At 37.1% G+C, this 16560-nt stretch overlaps 2 protein-coding genes across 2 annotated transcripts; one reads left to right on the forward strand and one right to left on the reverse strand.

The window, feature by feature from the left end:
* Positions 1-202: 202 nt before the first annotated feature.
* Positions 203-14413, forward strand: LOC112052896 (ataxin-10). Its single transcript, XM_052888835.1, has 8 exons — positions 203-452; positions 534-1399; positions 2812-2946; positions 9538-10369; positions 10914-11058; positions 11904-11967; positions 12865-12926; positions 13975-14413. Exons 1-8 carry the CDS (start codon positions 295-297, stop codon positions 14098-14100), a joined length of 2388 nt encoding a protein of 795 aa, XP_052744795.1. The 5' UTR covers positions 203-294; the 3' UTR covers positions 14101-14413.
* Positions 14414-14508: 95 nt separating this feature from the next.
* On the reverse strand, positions 14509-15675 carry LOC128199430 (uncharacterized). Its single transcript, XM_052888837.1, has one exon. It carries the CDS (start codon positions 15384-15386, stop codon positions 15207-15209), a length of 180 nt encoding a protein of 59 aa, XP_052744797.1. The 5' UTR covers positions 15387-15675; the 3' UTR covers positions 14509-15206.
* Between the last annotated feature and the right edge of the window lie 885 nt (positions 15676-16560).

Genomic DNA, 16560 nt, shown 5'->3' on the forward strand with positions numbered 1-16560 from the left:
TAACTTAGGAAGTATCCAGTTATTACCTAGATTAGCTTAACACTAATGAGCGGCGGGAAATCAATTATAATTCCTCTTTAAAAAGAGAATCAAAGAGGAAATATCAGTTAAACTCTATGGTACTCTGATAATCTGCTTTTTATGGATCTGTGCCTGTGTATCAAAATGACAGTGTCAATGTCAATCAAAAGTCTAGTTTTGTAAAATTGTCTATGTTTAACATCAACAAAATAAAAAGCACCACGAGCACCATTTACCGATATAATAAAAAATTATAATACTATTATAAGAGAAATGTCTAGAGATAAAAGCGTGTGGTTCGCTGAAGAAATTCTATTGGATGCCAAACTTATCAATTTCCAATTAGAAACCGGAGAATGGGATGCTGTGGAGGAAATGTTACGCGCTGAAGCGCAGCTTTCCAGAGATGCTGAAACAGGGAGATTGCGACCGTAAGTGATTATTAAACGTATTATTTTTCTTTAATTCAGATAAGTTATGGCTTAAGTAACTTTTTTTAAACATTTTTTTAGTAAAAAAGCATCGGAATACACTCTACGTCTTATAGCCGAAGTATTGCATATAATGAGGTTGGACGTCGAACAGGCTTCATACAACCGCAGTACGTTAGCTGTAGCAGAACAATGTCTACGCCTAGTTCGCTCCTGCGCTGCAGCGGGCACTAAAATGCAAACATACATATCCAAAGAGCTATCAATCCTCGACTCCATGTTTATATTAGCCACAGAATACCAACATCCCAGCGTCGACATAATAAATGAGGAACTGCAGAAAAAATATGAATCCTGTATGACAATTCTGATACAAAGTTTGGGGAATTTAGTCGTTAACAATCCTTTCAACCAAATAATGATATGGACCAAGTTTGACACGATAATACTTAATTCTCTTATTGGGCACAGTGAGAAAATAGCTTCTGCCGCTGCGATGATAATCTACAACATACTGTTGGGTCAACCTAATGTTTTACCAGATGATATAGCATTATTAAACTCTCTAGCATACATGTATATTAATGGTAATTCAGAATACCCACATTTGATTATAGAATACTTGATCGGCGTCGAGAATACCTATATAGAGAAATTATATTCTAAACTCGATCCTGACTGTCGAATGCTTGTACTAAACTTGGCGTATAACATCCTAATGTCTACAGAGACTCAGGACATCAATGTGTCTGTAAATTTTGTGAAATTCATGGCACACGAGTTTAAAAGTAAATCAGATTGTATATTGAAAACTGTAGATAAATATGTAAACAGTATCGAGCCACAGGAGGTTGTGTTTCTACTGGAGATCATAGCTACAGCATCCAGTATGGATACCTTTATGGATTGTTTGCAGAGTGATACATCTCTGTTTATTAATTGTGCTTGTAAGTATATGATTCTTTACCTACACTAATATTATAAAATGGTAAGATTTGATTGTTTGTTTGTATATAATAAAGTTATTGGCTACTTGACTGTTTCCAGAAACATGTTTTAAAATTTATGTGGATTTACTTTGTACCTTTTAATACAAAAGTAGGTACTTAACTTATAATACAAAAGTATTTATATTTTAATGTCCAATCCTCCTTCATATAGGTTAAGGTTTATAAAGATTAGACCTACCCATAGTACAATTCAAACATAGTTTAATAATTTCGATATAGTATTATGATTTTATTAATGTTTTATTTTATCAGTCACAGTAATTCATTTTAGTCAATCATAAAATCCCTATGTAAAATTATATAAGCTATTACATATATTTTCTATTTAGATCTGTATGTTTCTTATAAAATTAGGATCATCTACAAAGTCTATTTAAATTTTCATACCCCTAAACATTATGGTAGGAAGATACTTCATAAGAATCAAATTATACCCTAAGCTAACCTGCTGTTATTATTAAGTGCTATGCTAGTTGGATTACTATGGTCTAAGGCTCAAGTCCCCTGTACTTTAAAGAGAGGCATTGCAGAAGTAGGTGGGTAGGAAAGAAATGCAATAGAAGGACTAATGCAATAAAAGCTACATTCCACTAAGCCATCACAACATAAAAAAAAAAGTTGTTCTGCAGCCGCATTCTTTGGTGTTACTTAGCAGAAGTAATGCCTGCATTCTATTCATTGATTTAGAAGTGACACCTAAATTTGTTGGGATATCTTTTTAATCCAGCAATTGAAAGCTTTTGTTTATTTTGAATTGTCATGATACATAGTAGAGGAGCCAAAGAGGGGATTTTTGCAGTTACTCGAGCGCGGCAGATAAACATAAGGGACTATACCTTACACTTTGACGAGTACCTCCACCGAGATGAGCCCTTAATATTGGTGGGTACGTTTAGGGCAACCAAAAAAAAACTAACTTCATAAATACTCAACCAGCAAGTCAGATTAAGATAAGGTAGGTGAGTTGATAGCTAAAAACTGCACATTTCGAAAATCTGACGATTTGAGCGTAACGTAATGGAATGGGAGGGTTTCAAAGTTACAAAATTAAACCCTTATATTTTAGTGCTCGAGGTACGAGTGCGATTAATTTTTTACTTATTTTTAAGGAAATAATCTCCTAATTAATCGCTAAAATTTTCTTACAATTTCAGTAATAAAAATTGTTTTTAAAGTCTGTAGTTTTTTTTTCCACCGCTAAAAGCGGCAAAAAGTAAATAACCATTTATTCTTCCTATAATTAAATCTACCAAATGTAATCGGTCTCAATGACGCTCGAGTAACTGCAAATTTAGCATCCCGGGCTCCCCTACTAACATTCTTAACAGCGAATTTCAAAAATCTTTCAGTTCTCCTGCGTGCAATTCACAAGCTCGGCAAAGAGAGCAACAATTTCTTCTCATCTATCAACAAGCTGTACGCAGCCACAGGCAAGCAGCTAGTCAATGACGAGGATATGCCTGCCGTCAACGTGCCGCATGAGAGTGAGTTTATCAATACATATAAATAAAAGTATCTGTGATTTAAAAATAACTGTGTTTTTTAAGTCATCATCATCATCATCATATCAGCCGATGGACGTCCACTGCAGGACATAGGCCTTTTGTAAGGACTTCCAAACATCACGATACTGAGCCACCTGCATCCAGCGAATCCCTGCGACTCGCTTGATGTCGTCAGTCCACCTGGTTGGGCGTCGGCCAACACTGCGCTTACTAGTGCGGGGTCGCCATTCCAGCACTTTGGGACCCCAACGTCCATCGGCTCTTCGAACTATGTGACTGTTTTTTAAGTACTTTTAGTTATTTTCACGATACTAAAATACAGTTGCACATCAATTTTCTTTCTACAAACGCTTACATTTGTGTCACTATGATGGCCGTGTGGCGCAGTGGGTAGTGCCCCTGCATTCTGCATCCATGGCCGTGGGTTCGATTCCCACAACTGGAAAATATTTGTGTGATGAGCATGAATGTTTTCCAGTGTCTGTGTGTATTTATACATTATATAAGTATTTATATGTAGTATATAATTGTATATTAATATTATAATATCAACTATCTTAGCACCCGTAACACAAGCTACTCTGTATGCTTACTTTGGGGCTAGATAGTGATGTGTATTGTTTAAGTATATTTATTATTAATAGTTATTTATTATAGGGCTAGTTAGTTTTAAATTTTTAAAATACTTAAAAGTCAGGGCTTTTGCCAATGAAGTCCTTTCATACGATACCCCACACACATTTGGTTAACTCAATTCAATTTTTTGCCTATACTTTTAGTATTTTTATTTTTAGTATAAGCCGATATTACTTGCCAAATATCATAGTTCTAAGTTAGCGGGAATTATGATTGCCTTGGGAGTCTCGAAATACTTCTACATGTTTTTGCGTCGGTCGGAATTTTTTACGTTGAGTTTGATTTTTTCACAGCTTCAAAAGACTGTGTAGCTTGGCATGTTCTTTGATGACACTCCCATGATATGCGGGTGACAGGGGAGAAGGAATGCGCGAGGGTGAAGTGGAGCGCAAGGACTGCGAAGGCATGAAGTCGTGTGCGCGGGGCATTAGGAATGTCACGAACAAAGATGACAGCTGTCAAGCGTTAAGGATACACTGACTCTGTTTCTATTTACGAATTAAAGTATAACAAGTCAATATTTACCCGTAATTACACGTGCAACTAACTAATAAAAGTGTAAAACTCAAGTGTAAATGCGCGCAAGTCTAACCATTAAGTGGATCACCAAAAACAACACTTTAAAATATCACCGGACTAATCTTGTGTTTTGTTTCGAAATACACTCCTGAACTGTATTTACTTTCAATCAAAGTGACTAAAACTCTGCGTAGTGCAGTGTAAATCATAAATTTATGCGTAATTTTTGCTACTAAAGTGTTTATTAACAGTGTTCACTCATTTATGCAAAAACTGTGTTATAAATTCTCGTATGTGGGTATTATAATATTGAACGCTATTGACGTTTTAATAGACACAATATCAAGTGCATAGCCGGCTACAAATTCGCCGCTCGACCTAACTAGCACGGCAGCGTATTGGTGACAATACTCGCCTTCCGATTACGTACTGTTAAAGCGACTGAGTTCAAAACCTGTCTCGGACACGAGGAATTATATTTTCAATTTTTAATTTTAATTTCATTTCATTCGAAGTCCCAAAACAAAATAATATATAAGAAATTAAAAAAAAAAAAAAAAAAAATAGTTAACAATGGTTGGAACATGTGAAGCCTGCAAAGAACACATTAGTGTTACTGTGAAGCGAATCAAATGTACTCAATGTAACTGTATGTATCACTCCGATTGCGTCGGCTTTACGGGAGACTCGTCATCATCTAGGACCCAATGGAGGTGCCCAAACTGTGTAGCGGTATCACGAAGAGGAGGAGATAACAGCAACACTCCTGTAAGAACTGAGAAACCGAACAAGTATTTGCGCCCAATTGGAATTGATTCAGACTCTGAAGACATTGCTATTCCTCTCAGTAAAGTACCAACTAACACATCTAATGAAAATGCTATGCTAATCACACGCTTTGAGAACCTCTTAGATACTAAACTAAAATCAATCAAGTGCGAAATAGTTGAAGAACTCAAAACTACGATCTCCACAGAGCTAAGGAACGAACTAGCGTCGATGTCATCAGAATTATCTAAAATTCAAATTTTATATAGTCAACTACAGACGGAACATGAGGACTTAAAATGCGACCTACAAACTTTACAGAAACGAGTCTCCGAATCTGAGGACCAGATTTCCCACCTACGCTCCCTTCACGGCAAACAGCAGCAACAGGGCCGAATGAACAACCTGGAAATCGTAGGGATGCCACAGACCACTGATGAATCGCCCGCAGAAGTCGTTTTAAAAATTGCTCAGCATGCCGGTGTTGAGCTCAAGCGCGATGACATAGAATTCGCTTATCGTGTCCAGCCACAAAAGCCCATAGCTGGTAGGCCGAAACCTATTGTAGCGAAACTGAAAGACCGGTTGCTGAAGGACAGTATTCTTTCTGGGCTAAAAAGGAAGAAAGGCATAAGCACCAAGGACGTTGGAGTTGCAGGCACGGGAAAGAAGTTTTTTGTCAACGAGCATTTAACACCGGAAAATAAGCAATTATTAAAAACAATTAAAACTATTGCTCAAGAAAAAGCTTATAAATTCGTCTGGGTCCGGAACTGTAGTATTTTTTTAAGGAAAAACGAGGAAGCGCCAGCCCTAAACATACGAGACGCAAAAGATTTGATAAAAATAAAATAATCTCTTATGTCCATGTTCTTCAGAGTCATCTCATATTGCTTATTCGGAGTCCTTTAATTAAAAATTCGCAAGAAACTCTAATTAAATATCATTATCACCTTTACATATTGCCCTATCAACTAATTAAAAAAACTAAAATTACACACACACCTTACAAAAAACCTTACTTACAACACACACTTCATAAATATTGCATCATTACACCTTTAAGTTTTATAAATAGTGGTAATCGTCTATGTCTAAACCATTACATGTTTCTCAAGTTAGTTTACCACATACTACGTTCAAAATTTTCTCTAATTATTATTTTTCATATTAACTATCGGTACATTTTTAGTCATTACAGGTGACAGCTACATAGAAATTCTTTATCAGAACGTACGTGGTTTGCGGACTAAGACAGATTTATTTCGACTCAACATACTGCAACAGACATTTGACTTAATATTAATAACAGAATCATGGTTGACAGGAGGAATCTATGATCAAGAAATCTGCGATGACAGGTATGATGTCCTGAGATGCGATCGCAACTCGGAGACCTCAACTAAGAAAAAAGGTGGTGGAGTTTTACTTTGTGCTGCTAAAAATTTACACATACAACAACATCATGAATGGTCTTGCCCTGGCGTCGAGTCGTTATGGGCCACCATACCGTCTATCTATCTTAAGACACGCGACAAACGTAATATTCACGTAATCTTAATTTATGCACCACCAGACAATCTCTTACCAGCTCGAATTGAGTCTATATCCTCTAGTCTCGCCGATTTAGTCATCAAGCACCCAAACGATCACGTAATCCTTGCCGGTGATTTCAACTTACCGAATATCACTTGGACTGATAATCAACCTATCATCCTTAGACGTGGAGCGGTAGAGTTACACAATGCCTTCACAAACTTGTTAGATTTATGTAATGTATCAGGACTGAAACAGCAAAATACAGTAGCTAATTGCAAGCAAAATACGTTAGATCTGCTGTTTAGTAATATTGATTTTTGTGTGACACACTGCGATAGTCCTCTAGTCCCAGAAGATGTATATCACCCATGTCTCCAGTTTAATCTAGGGAATTTGCGGCTTTGCTATAATCGTCAAAAACCAATCAGAAAACCTATTTTTTTTAAAGGTGACTATGTTCTCATTAACGACTTTCTTTCTAAGATCAACTGGTCTGAAGAACTAACGGGTGACTCAATGAATGATGTTATTAACAAATTTTATGCAATTCTCAACGAAGTTATTAATAAATATATTCCGGTAAAGAGCAAGCTAAAATCAAACTTTCCAACGTGGTACACTAAATCTTTGATTCACGTGGTAAAAGAAAAACTCGTAAAACATAAACTTTGGAAACAATTTAATAACCCTAGAGACTATGACGAATTCTCTATATTAAGAAGTAGACAAAAATTAATTCAGAGTAAGTGTTACTCTCTCTACACCAAACGAATGCAATCTTTTATAAACAAAGACCCTAAGTTTCTCTTCTCTTACACCAAGTCCTTAAAAAGCAGTAAAAGCGGGTATCCCACTGAACTAACTTTAGGTAGCACAAAATTTACAGGTGAAACCTCTTCCAGTTATGGTTTCAGCACGTACTTTGAAAGTGTGTTTGTTAGGCCTGCTAGTTATTATGACACTGCAAACCTGACAAATACTGCTCACAAAGAACCCACATGCAAAATAACTATTGGTGAAGACGACGTTCTAAAATTACTTAGAACCCTAAAGGTCAATAAAGGGGCTGGTAGTGATGGTATTCCACCAATTTTCCTAAACAAGTGCGCTTCGTACTTGGCCAAACCTCTCTCCATTATCTTTGATCTTTCTCTGAACCGATTTTGCACTTTCCCCGATGTCTGGAAGGAGGCTTTAATTATACCTATACATAAAAGTGGGTCCAAAACTCAAATAGAAAATTACCGACCTATCTCCATACTAAATGCTATGAGCAAACTATTTGAAACAGCTGTATTTGCACACATCAGCCCGATAATAACAAGATCTATCCCTCCCGAACAACATGGCTTTATGAAGAACCGTTCAACGGTCACTAACTTAGCTGTTTTCACTGACTATGTGTTGCGGAGTATGGATGAGAGATGTCAGGTGGATGTGATCTACACGGACTTCGAAAAAGCATTCGACCGTGTAGATCACGTAATCCTAATACATAAACTTAGCGTCCTGGGAATAAACGGTAATTTGCTGCGATGGGTAACTTCGTATATTAAAAATCGAATGCAAGCTGTAGTAATGGGAAGTGCGAGAAGTGACTTTGTTAGTATTCCTTCTGGGGTACCTCAGGGATCAATCCTAGGGCCACTCTTGTACAATGCATACCTCTTTGATATTGGCAGTTGTTTTAGGTACTCCAAGTTTTTAATGTTTGCTGATGACAAAAAAGTATTCCTTAAAATACGCTCTCTTGATGATTGTTTAAAACTACAAGAAGACCTGAATGCTTTGACTGATTACTATATTAGGAATAGAATAATTGTCAATACTAAAAAATGTCATCACATAACGCTGACTCGTAAGAAAAATACTCTTAATTTCGATTATAAAATTAACGATATCATTATATCCAATGGAAGTTCAGTTAAAGATCTAGGTATACTAATTGATAACAAACTATCCATGAATAAACATATCGACGTTGTAGCAGATAAAGCCTACAAACAACTAGGATTTATCAAACGCGTCACTCGTAGTTTCGATAACATAGAATGCATAAAAACATTGTACTTTGCCTACGTTAGAAGTCTTCTTGAATATTCGTGTAATATTTGGTCTCCGTATTATATTATACACTCTCAAAGGCTGGAGTCAGTTCAAAGACAATTTCTCAGATATCTAGCCTTCAAAGACTACAGGCGATTTAACAATTATGAAGAAGCTTGTGCGCACTATAAAATAGACACCCTGGAGCAAAGAAGAAATCAGAGTGACATTCTTCTGTTGCAAGCTATCTTGACTGGCCGTATTGACTGTCCTAGCTTACTGTCAGCTCTCTCGTTAAATGCTTCGTCGTTTAGGCCCCGGCACACTCGCTTACTAATTGTACCTAAATCTAACTCCAACTATGGCCAAAACGCAATTTTGGTACGACTATCTCGAAAATATAATAAGATTTACTCCCATTTAGATCTTTTTTATTTATCTAAATCACAGTTAAAAAAAGAAATTATCACTTTACACCGAAGACAATAACACCTCAATGAACAAACGCTATCAGAAAAACACATACCAAACTCAATAAACTTAACTGATTTATGCACCAATTCTCACACCTACACACACGTCTATTCTCTTTCTCATGCTCTTAGACACACGCACACACACGCACACATCGACTTACACACACACTCTTACGCTCATACACTTACATTCAACTTGCGAATTTTTAAATAAATTTTGTACTATTTTTCTAATATGTGATTAACTTAATAATATTTTTCTATTCACAATCATTTCTTTTAAAAATCATTTTTCATTTTCACTTGTTATACCTACTTAATATTGCAACCAACTTTCTTTGTAACTGTATGTGGCCTTATTATTGTTTATTTTATATTTTTTGTACATATTTTGTTAAAACGCTGTTAGTTACAAATAAATAAATAAATAAATAAATTTGCCAAGCTATAGATTTGAATGTGGCTTTAATTTCAATTCGATGCATCTACGCATTTCCGAGATAAAAGGTTTTGACCGACAGACAAACATACAATAAATGTTTTTCCTTTTGAGGTACAGTAGCCTAAAAAGACATAAAATTTTCAGATCCACTGTGCAAGAACGATTCAGCTGACAACATGCTATCATGCAACGAAACGACATCAGAATGCACCGAATCCGAAAGCAGCGAACAATATTTCGAATGCACCGACAATCCACCGTACATTGAGAAACTTGACAACTTCAACCCACTAGAAAACATACCATTAAAATTCGATATGCACGACAAAAGTGTACGTAGTTCCTCCGAAGGGATATCAAACGCTAAAATAGACAATGATCTAACTAAAGTTGCCTTCAAAAGAAGCAGTTCAGTCCCAAAAGGCGATGAAAGGATCCATCTACCAACGAGAAGAATAAGTCTAGAACATAAAATTGATATCTGTGATGATAACGAACCTCCATTGATAATTGATGCTCAATCTCCAACAGCCAGTATGAATACAATAGCCGAAGTCATCCCAGTAGGGTTACAACCTAGATTGGAGTTGCAAGACTCTTCGAGAGCCGATTCCCAAGATAGTTCCCCCGATCCACCAACAGAAATACACGTACCCAAAGTGGAAGCACCAAAAGAAGTGAAAGCGTCCCCCAGTGAAATATCACCACCTCTAGCTGAAACGTTACAAGAAACAGAGTCTCAAAAACAATCCCCTGACACTCCGAAAGAGGTTAAAAAGAGTCAGAATTTATCAACAGATTTCGATTTGAGTGAACAGTTGCAGAAGATTCTGGGAATCTCGTCGGAGAAAGCGAGAGCTGACAGCAATGCTGAGAAGAAAGCTGAGCCTGTCAAAGAAGTGAAGATATCTGAGGAAAACATTACCAATAAAGTGCCCTTCGTGAAGATTGATTCACCGGAGAGTCAAAAGACTAGGTAAGACGTTAATAATAATTGTTAAAGCATTGACCTCTTATAATAAAAAAAAAAAAATACATACATACAGCTGAACGTAGAACCTCCTCCTTTTTGGAAGTCGGTTAAAAAGGATGCACATCATGTAGAAAATTTCACTTAAAACTGGCCAATTTTGAAAATTCTACCTAAAAGGCCTTTAAATATAGTCCAATATTCAATAAAATCCCAAATTCAGAGCAAATTCAACCTTAAGGATTGAGTTTAAGGTTGAATTTGAAAATGCAACTACTTGAATTGAGTGTCAAGAAGTAGTGTTTTTTCACTCATTGAGTTGGGACGTTTTTTTGGTGATGATTTCGGATCCACTTTCTAATAGAAGATCGATGTGGTAAAGTTAATGTTTCTGCAAATATTTATTAGCGTAACTAGGTCTGGAATTTAAAGATCTTTTGTTATTAAATGAATATGCTGGTACATTTTTATAGAGCCAACGCTAGCAAACAATAAGTTATCGGTGGCAAACACACTTAAGTATATAATAAAGATAGATAACATTTGACAGATTGGGTGCTATCGACATGTCAACACCAAAAAAGGCAGTAACCAGTGTGGAGACTGTGGAGAGGCACGTGGCATTTGGATTTAAGGCCTCGCTTGTGAGGACTCTGGCCAACCTCTGCTGGAAGAACCAGGAGAACAAGCGACAGGTGATAGAAATCATTATTTTGGCAAAATGGTATGGATGATGACATGATGAACCGACAACTGAAAAATGAAATCTTACATTATATAGGCGAGAGCTTGGCTGTGGCTTGGTTTGTCAGCTTATGCTCCTACCATAAGTTAGTTTGGTAGCCAATTATGGAGTCAGGAACGTGTTGGCTTTGGGAGGTAGCAGGTTTTAAGGATCCAGACCCTCAACCTTAGCTTTTTATCAGCTTTTATAAAATGACAAAGGTCTGGCTGTCGCTGGCTCTCCGTCTAAATGTTGTGTCTTCTATTTTCCACAATTTTTTCATATATGTTGTCGTCGTCATCAACCCATATTCGGCTCACTGCTGAGCTCGAGTCTCCTCTCAGAATGAGAGGGGTTAGGCCAATAGTCCACCACGCTGGCCCAATGCGGATTGGCAGACTTCACACACGCAGAGAATTAAGATAATTCTCTGGTATGCAGGTTTCCTCACGATGTTTTCCTTCACCGATTGAGACACGTGATATTTAGTTTCTTATGTTGTAACACTTACATATTATGCTATTATCACAATTTATTTAAATGAACATAGCGGATGTTCCGCCATATTGAATTTACAATGACGTCACAATATATCATTTCATTTTCCACAAATTTTTCATGCATTAATTATTTATTATATCGACGTTTTGGGGATGCCCCCAGGGATCGTTCAGCCGCTGAGTGAACGGTCCCCTGCGGGTGCCCCTGCACCGACTATGAATTCCACTGTTACATACTCAAATCACAATTTATTTAAATGAAAATAGCGGATGTTCCGCCATTTTGAATTTGTAATGACGTCACGTAACATTTCAGATGCGAGAGCTGGATGTGATCCCGGTGCTGCTTGACTGCTGCAACATCGACGCGCGCAATCCTTGTATCCTTTGCAATAAAGTGGAGTACTCTCGCTCTTTAACAGCCAGTTTCTTCATCGCAAGTAACAGTCAAAGTATCGCTACTAAGCGATAAGGCCGCCTTTTGTATTCTACTTTTTTTATGTTTCTGTTTTACTTGTTTTCTTTTATTTATTGTGGTGTACAAATAAAGAGTATAAAAAAAAGTAACATCATAAATCAAAATTGACAGTCTTATGCACTGAAAAATAAAGTCTTCTTTATTACTTACTACTTTTACTGTTACTTTAGTTTTACATGAAGAAACTTTACTTTAGAAAAAAAAGAATTAAATATCACGTGTCTCAAACGGTGAAGGAAAAACATCGTGAGAAAACCTGCATGCCAGAGAATTTTCTTAATTATCTGTGGGTGTGGAGTCTGCCAATCCGCATTGGGCTAGCGTGGTGGACTAAGGCCTAACCCCTCTCATTCTGAAAGGAGACTCATGCTCAACAGTGTGCGGTATGGATTTCCTCACGATGTTTTCCTTCACTGTTTGAGACACGTGATATTTAATTCTTTTTTTTCTAAAGTAAAGTTTCTTCATGTAAAACTAAAGTAACAGTAAAAGTAGTAAGTAATAAAGAAGACTTTATTTTTCAGTGCATAAGACTGTCAATTTTGATTTATGATGTTACTTTTTTTTATACTCTTTATTTGTACACCACAATAAATAAAAGAAAACAAGTAAAACAGAAACATAAAAAAGTAGAATATTTATTATTTAATTTCTCAAAATACCCACAACTGATAAGTTGGAGGTGCATGTCCCTGACCGGATTCAAACCCACACCCTCCGGAGTTAGAAGAAGAAGTCATATCCAATGGGCTATCAAGTCTCTCAACGCACAGACAATTATTTCCTTATAAATGTACAGTAATTATGCAATGGGTAATCTTTGCTGTGAGGAACCTCTGTGAAAACTGTCCAGAAAATCAGGTAGGAACATACGAAGTAATTTTTTTTTACTAGCTGACGCCGCGGGGTTTTACCGACGTGGTTCCCGTTCCCGTATGAATACGGGGATAATATATAGCCTATAGCCTTCCTCGATAAATCGGCTATATAACACTGAAAGAATTTTTCAAATCGGACCTGTAGTTCCTGAGATTAGTGCGTTCAAATAAACAAACAAACTCTTCAGCTTTATAATATTAGTATGGTTTAGAAGTAATACTAATATGGACCTTATACCCACCACACTGCTCCAATGGGGTTAGGTTATTTTTAAACAATCATTATCACACTTAAAGGCGAAAGTTTGTGTGTAAGTTTGTATTTTTGTTCTACTGTGTACCTGGTGGGAGTTTTCAATATTTTCATACTGTTACTATCACGTTGACGTTTACGCAAATGTATATGGAATTGAAACAGTTGTACAGTGGTGCCACTAGATGGCGCTGTTTCAATTCCATAGAAATTCGCGTTTACGTTACGTGACGGTAACAGTATCAAACTGCCACTAGGCCCTCTGATACGTGTAGTTATAATTATATTTAACAAAAGTTAACTTATAGCTGGCAACTTCGTTCGTAACACTCCCGATGTTCCGCGCGGGCCGGGGGCCCTGTAGCGATGAATGAAAACCCCACGACTAATGCACCTCACTTCCCCGCACGCACGATTCCACACCCGCGCAGTTTTTTCCGCCCGTCGCGCGCATATCATGGGAGTGTCAGTGCCAGACTACCCAATGGTCCGCGCGGGCCGGGGGGCGTGTAGCGATGAGTGAAAAACCCACGACTGATGCACCTCACTTCCCCGCACGCACGATTCCACACCCGCGCAGTTTTCCCCCCCGTCGCGCGCATGTCATGGGAGTGTCAGTGCCAGACTACCCGATGACCGCGCGGGCCGGGGGGCGTGTAGCGATGAATGAAAAACCCACGAGTGATGCATCTCACTTCCCCGCACGCACGATTCCACACCCGCGCAGTCTTTCCACCCGTCGCCCGCATATCATTCATATAGAATATCATATTTGCAGGAGGTGATTTCAAGAATGACGCTCCAAGGGCCCATAGACAATGAAGTGTTACAAGAGATGGGTCTCACTCTGCACACAGATAATCAAGGAAACCATATAAAAATAGTGCCTTTGCCAAGAAGTTAAACTACCAAGTGCCTGTTGATAAAGCAATTAAATATTTATGGTGAAGTTAGAATGCCTCTGCTGGCACCCTGTGCTTTTAATATAATATCTTTCCTTTTGCTTTCCAGTATGCCTAACGTCTCTTTGACATTGGCATTATGATGTTCATAATATATACTATTATTGTGAATCGCTGCAAATTTTCATGAATGAAATGAACTGTCACCCGTACCATGCTACAGGGCACAAGCTGTAGGCAGCGTGCATCATCGTGATATAATCGTGTATATCCTAGGACTTATCAAATATAGGCTAAATAAAATAATGGAACACATTTGCATTTTTATTGAATAAAAGCTAAGTGACATTTAAACCAAGCAGATCTTCAGTTTTAACTTATCAAAATCATCAGGAAAATCTATAGTTACACACATACAATTTAACTGAACAGTTTGACTGCACAGGTAAAGGACTTTACCGTGGACTTTAATAAAATCCATGGGTATAATTTGTAAGTATGATAAAAAATAATGTCACACATTTTGTGGCAACCCTTCATAAAAACCTCTGTAACTAAAATGTCCCAGTTACCAATCCTAAATTATAGTTACCTATCTTATACCTATGGTATGAGATCCTTTATTAGAAACATATACCCTCATCTGGTATTTAATTGTGATAAGAAATAATTGATAGATAAAATTCACCTTGACTCATTCCACATAGGTTGCCTAGTTAAATTGTGACCAAACAATAAAAAAATATTTATTATAGTTTCTAAACAACATTGTACCAGAACGCTAAATCGCTTGGCCTTTGCCGGTAGGGTGGTAACTAACCACGGCCGAAGCCTCCCACCAGCCAGACCTGGACCAATTAAGAAAATCTCAATCGGTCCAGGCAGAGATCAAACCCAGGACCTCCGTTTTGTAAATCTACCGCGCATACCACTGCGCCACGGGGGCCTTCAATATTATTTATCATTTATTTCTAACCACAATTAATTACAGATGAGGGTAGCTATATATTTATAATATCGGATCTTAGACCACCATAGATAAAGCAAACTTTCAGGTTTTACAAAATGAGAATGACTACTAAATCCATTGAATTCAATCCTTGTATAATTACATAATCGATGGCCATAATGGTGGACCTCCTTTTACCCGCCCAGCGTATAAAGCAGACTTGTCTCTGAAGTTGGTCATTCTAAGTGTTTCCTGGTCATCGAGATATTTCCCAATAAAGAATCCACTCATAGGTACAGCAAACCACACATAACGTGTGGTTATTCCAAAAATAGCCATATCAATTCTTATGCTGAGTCGCTGCTACTGCCTTCCACTTTCTTGTGTGGTTCAAATCGAGCAAAATGAATGTTACAGCTAGTGTGGGAAATGTTATGCTGACAAGGTTCCTGCGAAGAAACCGTCCAATCGCCATATAAATGAAATTTACAACAATCGCTTCACAATATTCTTACTTTTCCTTTTGTATTTGTTATTCCGTTCCTTGGTGGAATTCAAAAACGTCAAATTATATTCAATTTAATAATTTACTCTTTCTCTTTGTGTCAAAATTCAAATGAAGTGCGCGACGGCGCGACCAGACCCACAGATTAAACTACGTATACCAGCTTCGGCCAAAAGATTCGTCAATTTAACGGATTCTCCATCCTTTACGCACACATTGTGGTGTTTATGGAAAATGCCTTTTCCATCCCTTTTTAATTATCCGATCATTTTCGGAACCGAAGCCAGTCTATGCTCTGTTGTGATTGGCTGAACCTTTTTATTAAAGTTTTATTTTTGCCTTGTAAAAAAACATGGCTGCAATTATAGTGAAATGTTGGTGAAATGTAAATAAGTTCCTTGAGTGAAACTGTGAAACGGAAACCAGTGGAACTACAGGAAACTACAAATCAATTTATCAAGGATTTTATTTCTATTTATTTATTTTCTGTATATTATTGTATAGTATTGTTAATAAAAGAGTTATAGTTTGATTTGTGCTCGGTTAATTTCAGTGTTTGATAGTAAAAGTGCAAAAGTGTTTTTGTTTTTCGTTCAAAATGAAGCGCTGTTGCGTGCCTAAGTGTAAAACAGCTATTAATTTACGTGCTGTACCATATACTGATGTTACTAGATGGAAGGTATGGTTGATCAATTGCCTGTTTTTGCGTAAATATTCCTGTTTACCTTGCTATGTTATTAATCATAGGTTAAGGTTAACTAAGTCTGCGATACTTACTTTGAATTTGGAAATTAGTGATTTAAACCAAAACGCTGTTCTAACACCTACAAATTCCAAGTTCCTAGAGGTATCTTGCATCGGGCCTAATAAATACGAATAAACGATAGTTGACCATGTAACTACTACTTCACAAACAAACAAATAGCCTGAAATGCAGACTAACGCATTAAATGTCAATATTAACGAACAATCAATTATATTTCTACAAATAGTGTCTGTCTAGGCTCA

This window comes from Bicyclus anynana, chromosome 23, assembly GCF_947172395.1.
Source record: "Bicyclus anynana chromosome 23, ilBicAnyn1.1, whole genome shotgun sequence".
Lineage (NCBI taxonomy): Eukaryota > Metazoa > Arthropoda > Insecta > Lepidoptera > Nymphalidae > Bicyclus > Bicyclus anynana.

What these genes read in the sequence shown, in the direction of transcription:
- LOC128199430 (XM_052888837.1), bottom strand. Translation starts at nt 15,386, where the DNA reads ATGGCTATTTTTGGAATAACCACACGTTATGTGTGGTTTGCTGTACCT.
- LOC112052896 (XM_052888835.1), top strand. Translation starts at nt 295, where the DNA reads ATGTCTAGAGATAAAAGCGTGTGGTTCGCTGAAGAAATTCTATTGGAT. An exon ending in GAAACAGGGAGATTGCGACC is followed by an intron (nt 453 to 533) that starts GTAAGTGATTAT and finishes ACATTTTTTTAG; the next exon opens with TAAAAAAGCATCGGAATACA. An exon ending in AAAACTGTCCAGAAAATCAG is followed by an intron (nt 12,927 to 13,974) that starts GTAGGAACATAC and finishes TCATATTTGCAG; the next exon opens with GAGGTGATTTCAAGAATGAC.